The sequence below is a fragment of the Sabethes cyaneus genome, chromosome 2 (genome assembly GCF_943734655.1).
Source record: "Sabethes cyaneus chromosome 2, idSabCyanKW18_F2, whole genome shotgun sequence".
Taxonomy (NCBI): domain Eukaryota; kingdom Metazoa; phylum Arthropoda; class Insecta; order Diptera; family Culicidae; genus Sabethes; species Sabethes cyaneus.
In genome coordinates, this window is record NC_071354.1 from 225,987,755 (window position 1) to 226,001,994 (window position 14,240).

At 41.0% G+C, this 14,240-nt stretch overlaps 1 protein-coding gene across 3 annotated transcripts in view; it reads right to left on the bottom strand.

The window, feature by feature from the left end:
* Positions 1-225: 225 nt before the first annotated feature.
* LOC128734860 (ribosomal protein S6 kinase beta-2) overlaps positions 226-14,240 on the bottom strand; it is a 91,868-nt gene continuing 77,853 nt past the window's right edge. For all 3 annotated transcript variants that reach the window (XM_053829241.1, XM_053829239.1, XM_053829240.1), the window contains 2 exons: positions 13,738-14,204; positions 226-3,035 (listed from right to left, as the gene is read on the bottom strand). In XM_053829241.1, the coding sequence (XP_053685216.1) occupies position 3,035; positions 13,738-14,204 (468 nt within the window). In that variant the 3' untranslated portion in view covers positions 226-3,034. The remainder of the gene's footprint in view (positions 3,036-13,737; positions 14,205-14,240) is intronic.

Genomic DNA, 14,240 nt, shown 5'->3' on the forward strand with positions numbered 1-14,240 from the left:
ATCTGAAGCTTTCGCTGAGATTCGTCTAAGTTACCGCACTCGTTCATCGTTTCACGACTAACTATTGCCACTGTTCGGAAACTCAGGGTATATCTTCATACCTTCGTAGGGCGGGAGGCATGTGGTTGATGATCGTAGATTGGTTTGATTCTGGTGGAGGAACCTATAGAAAAGGAGCGTCATCCAACGGCTCACTGACAGCCAATAACGAAAACAGGGTTCCAATTTCAAATTTCAAATCTTCAAGCGCTCTATAAGTTCTTTACTCTTATATCGTTACATCTGTTCATTATTTTTCTGTTAATTTTTTTCATTATTTGATTAGTTTTGCACTAAAACCTTGACTTCGTTCGATTTCATTTCTTTTATGCTACATACAAAGTAAGACAGATAATAAAGATAATTTTTTAAAATAGATAAACTATATTTAGAAAGTTAAAGTCATCATGCTATAGAAGAGGCTTAGTGCTTGTGGTTTGCCATCCCCTCCACTATATATGGGTACCTATTCAGCTTCTGTGGATTATAATTACGTTACCTATGCGGCAGTACACGTCGATCTGCTGGTTCAGATCCAGTATGAACACCAAAAATGCTAGCTCTCCGGCCTTTTGATTTGCTATCATCTCGTCGCGTCGTTCAAGCTCTGGCTAGGTAACTAAAACAGACTCTAATGTTGAGCTCGTCAGTATCTTCTCGTCGGTATCAGTAATTACCGATTAAATGACTTGAATAAATCTCGCTACTACAATGGAGGGGAGAAGCATTTTCTCCTGATCATTGCGTTCGATCCCAACCGTAGCAGAATTCGACCGCAGTAGTAGAGCCGCAGAAAATGTTAAAGCAAACAGTGATCGATGAGCTTCTTTTCCTTTCACGAATCTAACTACGTTGATAATGAAAATAAAATAGGTTTGTTGAGCAACTTAAAGAGTTTAGGAGAAAAGTAATGGCGGAAAAAAAACGGAAGGTGTTGTGACTTGACTATTATACACAGTTATCTAGCTTTGTTTCCATTTTGTTTTTCCCTAAAGCTGTTCTATTGTACAAACGAAATCATCGTTGATGATTTCGTTTTATCGTTCGTGTGGTTTTCTCTTATAGCCTAAAGGTTGAGAGTTACTTTAAAATCAGTCAAATTAGTTTGTTCTCTTTGATCCAGACTATTGCATTTTTCATTGTTTCCAGCTATTGTTTACTATGCTTATTTTTTTTTTCAATTATCTAAGTTCGGAACAAAATCTTTAAAAATTAAGACTTGTTTCAATTGTCTATTGGTAAATGGTTACGTTAAAACTAAATTAGTTCTGGTTTCACTGTGAGTGTGTTTTTAAATGTAATCGTTTATGGTCTATTGACAAAAAAATAAACTATTGGTCATTTCACACTCTTGCTTCTTTTCCAGATTTCAGCTCATCATCGTTTATCATCATCAAGCTAGTGTGTGTGTGTGTTTTAAATTACTATTATTTTCACTTTTTGGAGGGATATTTGGCTAAAGAAGGTTACATTGCTAAGCTTTTCATAACTATACAAACTCGCCACCGTTGTTTGTCTCCTATGTTGATTTGAAATTCAGATGGTTTGCGACGAGTGGCACACCACCAACTAATTATATGCATAAGTTGCACGATTTTCTCTTATTAAATCATTTGTTTACTCTCCTTAAGAAATTGCAGCTTAAATAGGTAATCAAAATAAATCCTTCTTTTAGTCACCGGTTTCCTCTGCGTTCAGTTACATTTGTTCTAAAGAAAAAAAAAAGAACAACAAAACAAAATCTCAATCGTGCCATTTTTAATAGGTGACTTCTTGCTATGTTCGCATTTGATTTTGATGAGTTTCTTCTTCTTCTTTAAACAGTTTTCTTTTTATTTACTTTTACACTACATTTTTCCACCGCTTCAAATATACCAGTATAATAATTAATTATCCAACGTTCTGCTGCTACTAACCGCCGCTGGCGGTGCGTGTCTATTATTTGAGGAACTTAAGTTTTTTAGATGTAGTTTTTTTCTTTTATTTTGTTATCTTCACCCTTATCAGGAACGAACGGCCGAACCTTTCTGCTTATGTTTCTAAAAAATATGTTACTAGAAAAGAATAATCGATAGAAAAAAAACAACTAAAAAAAGAATGTTTTACTTGACAGTGTTGTTTGCCTTGTATGATTTTTCTCCACTTTAAGATTAGATTGATTCGCGTTCATTTTAATTCTGCAACAGCATCTCTACTAATAATTCGTACACGCGTAAATAGTTTTCTTGTAACAATTGCATACATTTTGCTTCCTAACCATAGTTTTCTAGTTGAGAGTTGATTATCAAACTGGACATAAATCATACTTTATAAAATGTCAAGTAGTAATACAGTTTTATAGGAGACACCATCCCAATTATTTTCCTTTTTTTCAGTTGATGCCTTTGAGAATAATCAAAATGTTCTTTAAATATCGAAACTGAAAGTATAACAATAAAATTATTTGCACTTCTTTACTCTACGTAGCTGATGGAAGAGGTCCAATCTTTTCCAAAACACTATCCAAGTTTTTTTTTCCCATGCAATACATTTTAATTGCCAAACAACAAGTTTCCGCTCTGTGCTGTGCCCGCTCGCCCTCTACATTTTCTTTTGGTGTGTACGGGCGTATGTGTGTGTGTCTGTAGGTATGGTTGTGTGCTTCACTTTCAATAATGGTCAATCACATAAAATATTGCCTATCCACGTCTCATATTCCTCCCGTTACTGCTGCTGCTGCTAGTATAATAATAATCTGCTTCTCATCTCATTCGCTATACCGACATGTGGGTGTGTGCTTGCTTGCTTGCTGCCAACGCTAATCGCGCCCATTTGCAGCAACAGAACATAAACACTCCGTAATTGGTTGGCCTGCGTTCCGATGACAATTCTTCCTTATTCGCAAAAAATATGATTTATAAAATAGTGCCTATTAGCGTTGATTTGGAAAAAAATTAAACTAGTGGTATTTCTATTAGATTATAAACTTTCTAAAATTGTTGTATTCCATCCTAGGCCTGAAAGTAAAAGAAAAAAGTTTTTTTTAGAAAACTACCATCCAAAAAAAAGTAAATTGCGCCCCTTATGGTTTAGAGACGATTCCAAGAATATTGTAAGGTAGTACTGGGACTCCCACTGACTCATTATGAACAGTGACGCCAACGCCCGTCATACCATTAGGCCAGCTTGGACGCCAATTATTCTATCAATTCTCAACATTGACAACCGTGAATGTTTCAGACGCTTTGGTGGATGGAGAAGAAGTGTTGAATATGCATAGCATTTTGTCTCGGATAGCTGACTCATTGATCGCAGTCCCCTTTTTATCGATACCTGCATCCTCTTTATCGCTCTTTCGAACCCTCAAATATGACTCTACTACAAATATCCCGGGAGTAAGGCCTGCAGGGTCGTCAAAGAGCTCGGAATGAGGAATTGAAGCATTAGGCTTTCACTGCCGATCTAGGTCGTGTCTTCGTAGGAAACCACCGCATCTCTCTGCACGTAAAGCAGATTAATTTTCATGTGCCGTACCACGGTTTCCCAGTGGCCTCCGAAGTGGGGCTCACCAAGTGGTATGAACTACCATGTCGTATCGTTTTTTAGGTATTCCCTCGATAACACCTGCTGATGCTCTTTGCTTCTTAATTTCCGTAATGTCGATTTTAACTTGACCCTGGATACGACTTTAGTGGAAATCGGATAACTGGTGAAAACAAAGGTTGTATGCAGACAGGGAAGGAGGCACTGATGCTGAATGTTAGCACTCCGTCTGCAAATGGCGGATCTTATGCTAAGGTGTTATGAGTCCCGTGCTGAGAAATGAATGATTGGGAAGATTTAAAAATATCCAGCTGTTAACGGAGCCTGTGGTGGGGTACCTTCACCGTATATTTACCGTATAGAGAAGGGGGCACTAATGCGAAAGCTGAAGTGTAAACTCTCCGCCTGCAGGACGGTTCTCTTGACTCCCAGGAACCAAAGCAAAGGGTCCAAAGCCCCTAAAGGAGATGGTTGTAATAGCTGTTATCTATGGCTATTACGTAAAAATTTGAATGGATAAACCCCTAATCCAAGGTGTGACGCGACCCGTGCCGAGGGATGAATGGTGGAGGGGGTTCTATAAATTCTCTCGCCGCAACGGAGCCTGTGGAGTACCAGGGCGCCCTCCACAGCAATTTGCCCTTGCTGCATCAAGCCGGTCACTGATGCAGTGGACGATTTCTTACCGTGCAAGCTCTCTCTGCCGAAAAACAAAGAAACGAATGAGGCGGAGAGGAGAGTAGTGGAGGAGCAGGACTTGAACGATGCGCTAGCAGAGGTTCAGTCCTGATCCTCGTCTATCCTCAACACGTCGACTCGTTGTGAGTCGACAAACGAATATGTGGCTCCAACTCTCTACTCACGGGTCGAGATTCACTCTGCCTGATCTTAGACTGTGTGCTGGAGGGTGGGCTGAAACAAAAGGAGAGCCGAACAGTTATGGCCAGTAGGATGGCTGTACAATCGCTCAAACAATCTATAAAAGAATATATAACGTCTAGTATCCACCCCTAGGTTACTCAAAAGTTGCTGAGTCTCAATAAGAGAGATCTCAGCAAGCTTACCGGTCTTGTGACAGGACATTTTCCGAGTAAATATCATTTTCGGAATCTCAGTTTCATACAAGATGATATTTAACTTCGGAACACTTGCTCTGCTATCGTGGAGCACAAATAGTACGCAGACTGCAGTATCTGAAAACGGGGAGATCTGATTGGCGTCGCCGATCAGGATACTAGGTTCATAAACCTAGTCATCCCTGATTGGCACATGTCTCGCTCCAGCTACCAGCCTGTCACTTCCTCAATAAGTGATAGGTAAGCTTGAAGCGTATAGTATAATAATAAAACGGGGCATACCACAATAGTTCAAAATAATGGAATAGTGGTAAGAGTACCCAACAGAGGAGAGAGATATTTGTCTTTACCGCATCATGCGGACTCTTCGTTTCCCAGCTACTCGTTGGATTTCATATAAATTTCTCAAAAGCAAATAATTTTAAAACGTCTGCCACCGACAGTCCTACAACACCGGAAGAAATGGAATTAGAGAACTTCATTGCGGGCGGCTCTAAGTGTGCAATTGATCGAAGAAAGCATCAAGAGTTGGAGGATAGCTTCAACCCGGACAGAGACTCACTGAATGGAAGACCTTCATTCTTTTCGAGTTCACCGAAAGGGAAAGTTGAGAGCCACACAGATAATCTTCCCGATGATTTTCATGGAATATTTTCTGAACAGCGTGGATTCCTTTAGCGAGAGTATCTTCCGTCTACTCCGAAATCAGAAGGTCGACTTCTTTATACAGGGGTAGCGAGTACTTCGTAGCAGCGCGACAGGGAACGCATTTAAACTAGTATTGGAAATAGACCCACAGTCTGCCAAGCAAATTATCAAGAACTTCCTGTTGATCTGTTCGTTCGGCAAAGCTCGCATGAGACAGTTTGGTCGAAGCGCGACCAACTACTAATTGGGGATGGGGATTCTGTGGCAGGAGCAGCGAAGATACTTGTGGATCAACCTCCTGTGCCTGGTATGACCATGATATTTGCAAATGTTCGCAAGAGAGCTTTGTATCAACCCTCAACTATAAATCGCATACCACAGAACCTACCGGAAAATGCCGGAAAATTCTCGACCTCTGCAACTACGATAGGTTAATTTACTGTAACACACAGTCTAAACCGGAGACTGTAATTCTGTTAAAAAAGTAACTAAAGAAATACAATTTTTTCCTATTACAGACTTATACAACACGAATAATATGTAGAGTATGCTACATCGTCGTAATTGCCTATTCCCGTCCTATCCAACACAAATTATTAAAAATTTCAGCATTTTTATGACACACAATGCAAAACTAGTTATTCCCTAATATTTTAGTTAGTTGTCTATCATACGCGATCAATCAAAGTGAGCTGAGATCTATTTAAATGCTTTTTATCATTAAAGAAGTCCTACCAGCCAAATTTCCTACGTTTTTTCGTGCGACGACGAAGAAAATGTCGATTAATCGTTTTAATTTCCGTCATTCATAAATGAAAATAACTCACGCAAGGCATTGTCGTTATTCTACAGCCGGGAAAACTTGCCTGACCTGCAGAAATTTTGTAGAATAACATTTGTCATGCCGTCCTACACAAATACATGCGCGTTAGCTTCGTAAACATTGTTGTGATTTTCAGTTCAGGCGAAGAAAAATTTTGATGGACGGATTTTAAAACGGTACGACGAATTTTAGAAATAAGGTCAGTTGTGTAATTTCAATAATATGCTTTAATTGGGACGAACCAACCAACGGTTGAAAGCCCCATCAAATAGTAAATAAATAATATGCTTTATTAGTCGCTTTTCAGTGATTTCAAAATTCACGGATCGGAAGGTAAGTGTGTTTTAGTCAAATCAGCACAAGAACTTTTGGAGTATTCATTAAATCCATCCAACAAATGATGAAAATTAGAATGGCTTTACTTATTACGACAGGAATTAGAAAAAAACCCTACTTGAATATTTAACTTCCAATAATGTCAATGCATGCAATGTTGGGAACGATCCCATTTTTTGCATTGCTTTTGTCCTAGACCTCATTCTATGTAGCATTTCAATAACTGAGAAAATAATTAACTGGCATCTCGGCATGAACCTAGTTTATCAGACCATAGGCACTTAATTTTGATACCAAAGCAAACTCTCGTAGGAGAGAACAATACAGCATGTACTGTTCAAGAATCCGAAGAGAACCAACTGATGTTCTTTCAAGAAATGTTTGATTAACTCTCGGAACTCCCGTCATATTAATATACGACACCCGTCGAACTGGACGTTACAGCTTGTGACGTATAAGGCAGGATCATTGATGCTTTTACTGTTCACAATTATACGGACAGTTAGTCATGGAAGGCGTGACCTGATCGATTGAAACGCTCAGCAATAATCGTCGGGAAGTTACGTCCAATTGGAATGTACAACCACATACAACGCAGAGCTTCGCAAGGCCAAAAAGATTTCAACAGTCAAATATTGCGAGAGCATCCAGACTTTACCTGAGCCTGTGCGACTCCAAAAACCGTTTGTCAAGGACCACGATAAAGGCCAAGACAAATCAAAAAAGAGGATAGGTAACTATCAGGATCAGTTCTTATGAACACACATATCCCTCGTTCGATCGTGACCATTGGACACAACGTTGGCGGGCAGCAGCAAGATGACCCAATAAGCAATGCATCAAATGGCTCGGTTCTGCTGGCGCGCTGAATGTTTGTCACATCCGTGATTAGTTTTCAAAGAACTCCCCATTACATGGCATGTTTAACATGCTTAACGCTGCGGTAAATCTACGGAAATCGCACTTCAATGCCTAGTGACGTTGATTGAAAATTCGCTCTAATATCAAGAGACCGTACTCTGTGCCTGCCTTGATATTAAAGGCGCTTTGATAACATGTCTTTCACTTCAATTCGAGCAATTCTGTCAAACAGGAAAACCACAGCATCATTGAGCGATGCGTCGATCACAATTGCAACGATTAAAGAATGTTCTCAAGGAGAAGTTTTCTCCCTCTTCCTTTGGTCACTGGTCAATAATACGTCGAACTGAAGAGGGTTGTTAAACGAGCTCCTAGACGGGACAAGAGAGCCTGGACTAACTCCGTAACCGAACAAGGAGAAAGCGCCGCCTCCAAGAGGTATATCGGTTTGTTGTACGATATTTCTCGCCACCTTAAAGGTGCCAGGATGAATACAGAGGTGCCGCTAAAAGACAGAGCTGGTCAGCTACTGAATGACCGTACAAAACAGCTTAAGCGATGAACTGAACATTTTGAACAACTCTTCCGAGTTTCAAATGTCCAAGACCAGCGAAACCAGCAACCAGCATGAGGTCAACAGTTCGTCGCATTTATCGCGTCAACTCGAAGGCGCCGTCACTGGATGAAATTAAAGCAGTCATCAAGGCTATGAGTACTCTGTAAGCGTACGGCAATCCTCAAGCGGATCCAGGAGAAGATCGACGCTACTCTTCGGTGGCAGCAAGCTGGATTCTGTGCTGACCAATCATGTGTAGACCATATCACAACACTCCGCATTATATTGGAGCAAATCGACGAATTCCTGGACTTTCTTCTGCTGGTGTCCGTTGACTTTGAAAAAGCGTTTGACCGACTCAACCACGAAAAGAGAGGTTACAGACAAGCTAGTCGGAGAGGCTGCATCTGCGGCAATAGGTGAAAAGCCCCAGAGTACACTACAAATTGATTGATGGGAAATCCAAACAAGCGGTGAAAAGTAAAAATGGGCTTATGTAGGATAAAAATAAACTAGAAGACAAACGTGCGCCTCCCACGGACGGTAACCGTTGCGTTGACGGCGACGAACTAGAAGTGGTAGATAAGTTCGTGTATTTGGAATCGCTGGTGACCGTGGACAACAACAATAGTGAAGAAATTGAGGGGCGTATTCAAACAAAAATTGGACTTACTTTGCCCTTCGCAAAACGCTACGATCAAGAAGCATACGCAGCCGTACGAAGGTGATAATGTACAAAACTCTTATTTGACCGGTAGCTCTTTATGAAGTTGATGCTGTGACGCTGTTCACGGAGGACATATGCGGTTCGAGCGGAACCCAGCGTCAGCGGCATCGGAAACGGAACGGGACGTGCAAAATGGCTCCACCAGGCCGAAAATGTTTTGCGACTTTTGAGACCCTTGGGAAATTGGCAACGAGTGGTCCAATATCGCACTAAATGGAGCAGATAATGCTAGAATATGGTTTTCCGACAAAACTGCCCAAGTAATAGTTTGGGTTTCATTACATACTTAAGGTGACTTTCATGGCCAAAACTGGTCATAAAAACCGCAAAAGGTGAGTAGTAAAACGCATTTGTTTACTTGGGTAGTTATACCTGATTCGTATAACGCTCAAGTCAGGCTGACGGGTAGGCCGTCCCTTATTTTTCAAAAATTGACCTAGAGATGAGCTCAACATCACAAAATGTTCGTTATTTTATGCAGAATAAAATGACGTGTTGTTAAGGTCCCTGCGATAACGTTAAGTGGTCCCGCAACGGGCTTTTAGATAAAATTATGTGAATGACTGGATCCTCCACATAATGACAACTACGCCACTATAATGCGTACGCTTGGTCATCCGTTATTCATTTTAGTGATGAGTTCAACATCACAAAATTTTCGGTTGGCCGTGCAGAAGAAGATTATATGCTCTTAAGACCCCTATGATAACATTAGGTGGTCCCCCAACGCTCCGTAAGTAGTTTAATGAGCGACCTCCAACGTAATGACAAGCTCTTTACCGCAGTGAGCGTTCTAAAGGGTCTAGCAAGCAAAAAATCGAGGCAGTTATCGCATGTGTCATTTTCAAATCAATTCTCGATCCTACGATCCTACGATCCTACAAAGTTACGTAGGGATACCTTCTGTTTGTTTGGAAGTTTCTTCCGAAAATCCTCAATATTTAGCAGCAAGTTCTGAAAAGCCTTTTCTTTTTGGGTAACATTTCTGTTCTAGTCTTGCATTAATTTTATTGGTTAATGTGATTTAGCAGCTGCTGGCAAGATTACTGGAGCAGAATCTGTGCTAACCTGTGCAGCGTCAAGAGCCTGTGCCAATTCAGGGGTCACAAACATTCTGTGTTCCTCTGCGTCTTTGTGGAGATTCTGTCGATACACGATATTCGTCTCCATCGCTTGTATTCTCAGAGTCTTCATCTTCACTAGATGTGTAGAGAAGCACGGTGTTGGCTGCAGTTTAAAAATGTTGTAATGTTGAATCTATTAAGATAGAGCGCTATTTTGGCAGTGGTCGATTTTCAGTTTATTTCCTTCGGCTTACCATGTGTTTCCAAAATGAATGCCGAAGAATATCTGCTGAAGAGAGCCAGTATCAAAATAGTCTGATACCCTAAATGTGCTTACGATGTTCTTCCAACAGCTTTTGTCTTTGTTTCTTACGCTCCTCTGCTTTCTGTTTCTCCTGGATTTTGCCAGCAAGAACTCCATCGACACCAGCAATAGTACATACACGACGACCTTCTTTCTGATCCTTCAGAAATTGTGTATCCTCCAACAGAGCTTGCTTCACTATTGGATCCCTTTCCTTTTAAGCTTTTTGCTGCGTATCCGTTATCGCCGTGCGTTTGGGTATATCGAAAAGATTGTCAAGCTTTTTGCAGAAGAGAGTCTCTCGATTATGTTGCGTTTTGCTCTCCTTTCGTGATATTTGCTTGCAGAGTGCTGATAATCGAGCATGGAGGGATACGATTCTCGTAATGCAATGTGCTTCCTGGATTATTGGTATTTTCGTTTTCTGCCAGTAGCACAACACTTACTTAACGGCGTTCTGCGCACTCACTTTAAGTGAAAGTTTTGCCGATCGGAGCTGGTAATAAAACGCAGCTAATACTTGGTGTATCGTGGGAAGACGCGCACCAGTTATAAATTCGCATTCTTACTAAGAAGTTAGAGCATTGTGAAATTTGTTGGACCTCAATGATAACTAATTGATATAAATAAAACTAATTGATTTGAAAATGACACATGCGATAACTGCCTCGATTTTTTGCTTGCTAGACCCTTTAGAACGCTCACTGCAGTAAAGAGCTTGTCATTACGTTGGAGGTCGCTCATTAAACTACTTACGGAGCGTTGGGGGACCACCTAATGTTATCATAGGGGTCTTAAGAGCATATAATCTTCTTCTGCACGGCCAACCGGAAATTTTGTGATGTTGAACTCATCACTAAAATGAATAACGGATGACCAAGCGTACGCATTATAGTGGCGTAGTTGTCATTATGTGGAGGATCCAGCCATTCACATAATTTTATCTAAAAGCCCGTTGCGGGACCACTTAACGTTATCGCAGGGACCTTAACAACACGTCATTTTATTCTGCATAAAAAAACGAACATTTTGTGATGTTGAGCTCATCGCTAGGTCAATTTTTGAAAAATAAGGGACGGCCTACTGACGGGTCAAAATCATGCATCAGAAAGAGTAGCCAAAACTATTTTCAGCAGAGAATCAGGAAGAGACCGCGGACTCCGGGGTAGACTCGCACCCGATGGATGTGCGCTGTTGAGGACGATGCACGTTCTGCTGGTGTTCGAGGGAATTGGTGGACGGTAGCTCAGCATCAACAGTACTGGAGAAGCATAATTTGTTCGGTAAAGGATCGATAACGGACTGTCGCCACTAACGTAAATAGATATATGTGCAGAGTCAGAACTATTTTCAGAACCAAGAGGCCATGAACTCCCAGGTAGGTCACACATCCGGTAGATATTCGCTGTCGAGGGTGATTCACGTTCAGCTGACGGGAGACGTCACTAAAGTTAAGTAAGTATGCGCGGACGCGTAATTGGATTCGAGTAACTGAAGTATACTTTTCGGCTTTTGTTTGCTCTTCCACGGTTCATTGAGGCTTTTCACACATTTAATTGAGAATTCTCGCGTCACTTTTCATTTCGTCCAATGTAACAATTGTAAACAAATCCGGTTTATCACAACAAATTATTGCTCTTTTTAAACTCTATGTTATACAAAAACACCTGCCCAAATAGAATTATTTTTAGGTGAAAAAATTAGCATTATCAAAATGTCCAATGTGCACATTCGAATTACGAATGACTGACTGTTACTTCGGTCGTTCTCATCTGATGTCCAAAGTGCAAAAAAAATCAAAACAAACCCAATCTGTACATTGGACGTTCAGCAAGTGAAAGTTTTTTTTCGCATTATTTATGCATTTTAAGTGAAACAAGCGGTCTAATATTGAAAAATAACCTCGAAAATAGCGTAGCACGGCAACGCACGTATTTTACGGTGATCTCGCTTAATTTATGTGCAAGAGCCTGGAAAAATAAAACCGTCCAAAGTACAGCATGAGATGGTAAACAGTCCAATGTAACTTTTTCCATAATAAACCAAAACTGCTTAGTTTTAATTAGATTTTTAAAATCTCCGTTAAATATTGAATGTTATTATTCATCAACCACGTTGAGTGAATGACTGAAAATTATTTCATTTTGAAACAATTTAAAGTTCAATTCGAAGAACTTCGATCTCGTTTTTCTCAATATGGTGGAATTGTTACATTGGACGAAATCAAAAGTGACGCGAGAATTGACCAGCGATTTGTCAACACCGCGTTTCTTGCAAATGTTGTGGAGGTCTGTGTCATACGGGGGTAAAAATCGTCAAAATTTATACTGATAATACTAATTTTGTTAATCTTAGGAATATTAGGAATCCAACGTCGGAGCTTACGAGGCGGTAGCAGTTCAAACCACTTGATGGACCACATTTCGGAGGCCTGTAGGAAGCAGTGATACTGTTAGCGAAAGCTCATCTACTTGTCCTTCGGTCGTTTCCTACGAAATCATTATTATGCTCCTGGATCAAATGATGCTTTGCCTGATTTTGAGGCCTCTTAACACTCGTTCCAAAAATCCTGACGACTTGTAGGCTTTATCCACTGGACTTTTTATAGAGTCAGTCATAAAGGCTCTACCGACGCAATGTCGCTTCCAGTAGTTTAGTTGGGATTCAATAAGATAAAATGCTACTAGAACAGTGAAAGATGGACACATCACCGTAACAAACCTTGATCCAGATGGCATCGTTACAACTATTGGTTGAATATATAAAATCCCCATATTTTCTACTCACTTTGCCGAATCACATTCACAAAGAAACGGACAGAATGTTATATCTAACATTTCCAATGTAGAAAATATGCTAAAGTTAGTACTATTTAAAGATTACATCTATTCAGAGACTCGGGAAATGTTGTACGAAGTGGCCTAAAGATATGACTGGCTTTCGGATCACTGTAACCATGCACCGGATTGCGAAACAGGTTTCATCATTAACCATCAACACTCCGTTAACTATGTACAGCAATCGAACTGAAACTCTCATCTCGTGGAACTACTACCAGGATACGGTACAGTTTAAAATAGACTCAGAAAGCTCGGAACCGACCCAAGTTCTGCAGCATCATTTCCAGTTTCAGCGGAACAAATCTATCCAAACTGAATTTCAGACGAATACTGTTCGATACTGTCTTCTAAAAACTCATTTTCCTAGCTGTGTCCAGTTCTAGAAATAATTTTAGGATACCTAGACTAATGGGCGGGACGGAGAACTTTTTCGACAAATATCAAGCTGGTTTTTAAGAAATCCGAGACGACGTAGCACGCCTTTGCAATGTGACAGATCCTAGTTTCGAGAATACAGCTTATAAAATGAATAGCCTTGGTATGCTCCGCTCGGAATTTGACCTTCTGATTTTTGTTCGATAATTTTGACTCTAACAATCTTTACCAGTTGAGGTTCTAACATATGAAAGCTAGATTGATAGACCCACTAGTTATTAGGCGTACCTCGAGGTCAACTGGCAGACCGACTCATCATTTGTTTGAGGATTTCAAGGTGGCGTATGATTCAGTCAAGGGAATAGAGTTGTGGTAGATGATGCTTTTCCGAACTGATCAAGTTAATTTGGACAACGCTGAATGGATCCAAATGGAATGGACCATTCCGAATGGAAATCGGAATGGTCGTTTTCGACTGAATCAAGAGTACACACCTAACGTGTGTCGCATATGTGTACTAACAATCGTATTCAGCAACCAAATGCAGTTGTAAGAATGGTACTCACTAAGAAATCGGTAACTCTGGATACACCTCCATCATTTCGTCCTGAGGGGAGGGCCGAGGCGCGAATGGCTGCAAGTGGGCCGGCGTGTGTCGCGCAATCGACGTACTACTGATCGGGCCGGCCGCGAACTGTGCGCTTCTGGCCGTCGACTGCAGGTAAGGTTGGGCTGGCTGTTGCCGCTGATGGTTCTGCTGCTGTTGCTGCTGCTGCGGGAACACCAGATGACTACTACTGGCGCCGCCCGCCCGGGGCATACTGAGCATCTGCTCGTCCGCTAGGGAAATTGCACCGTTCTCCACTAGTCGGCTGTTGGCCGCGTGCATGTTGCGATGACTACTGTGACTGCCGATGTGGTGATGCGAGTGATGATTGTGGTGCTGACGAGGCGTTCGCCGTGGCGAACGGGCTGTTACAACGCGCGGTTGCTGCATTTCTTCCAGCACCGATGGCGCGACATAGGTGAATCCCTGGAATAATAACCAGAAAATTATTCGTTGTAATTG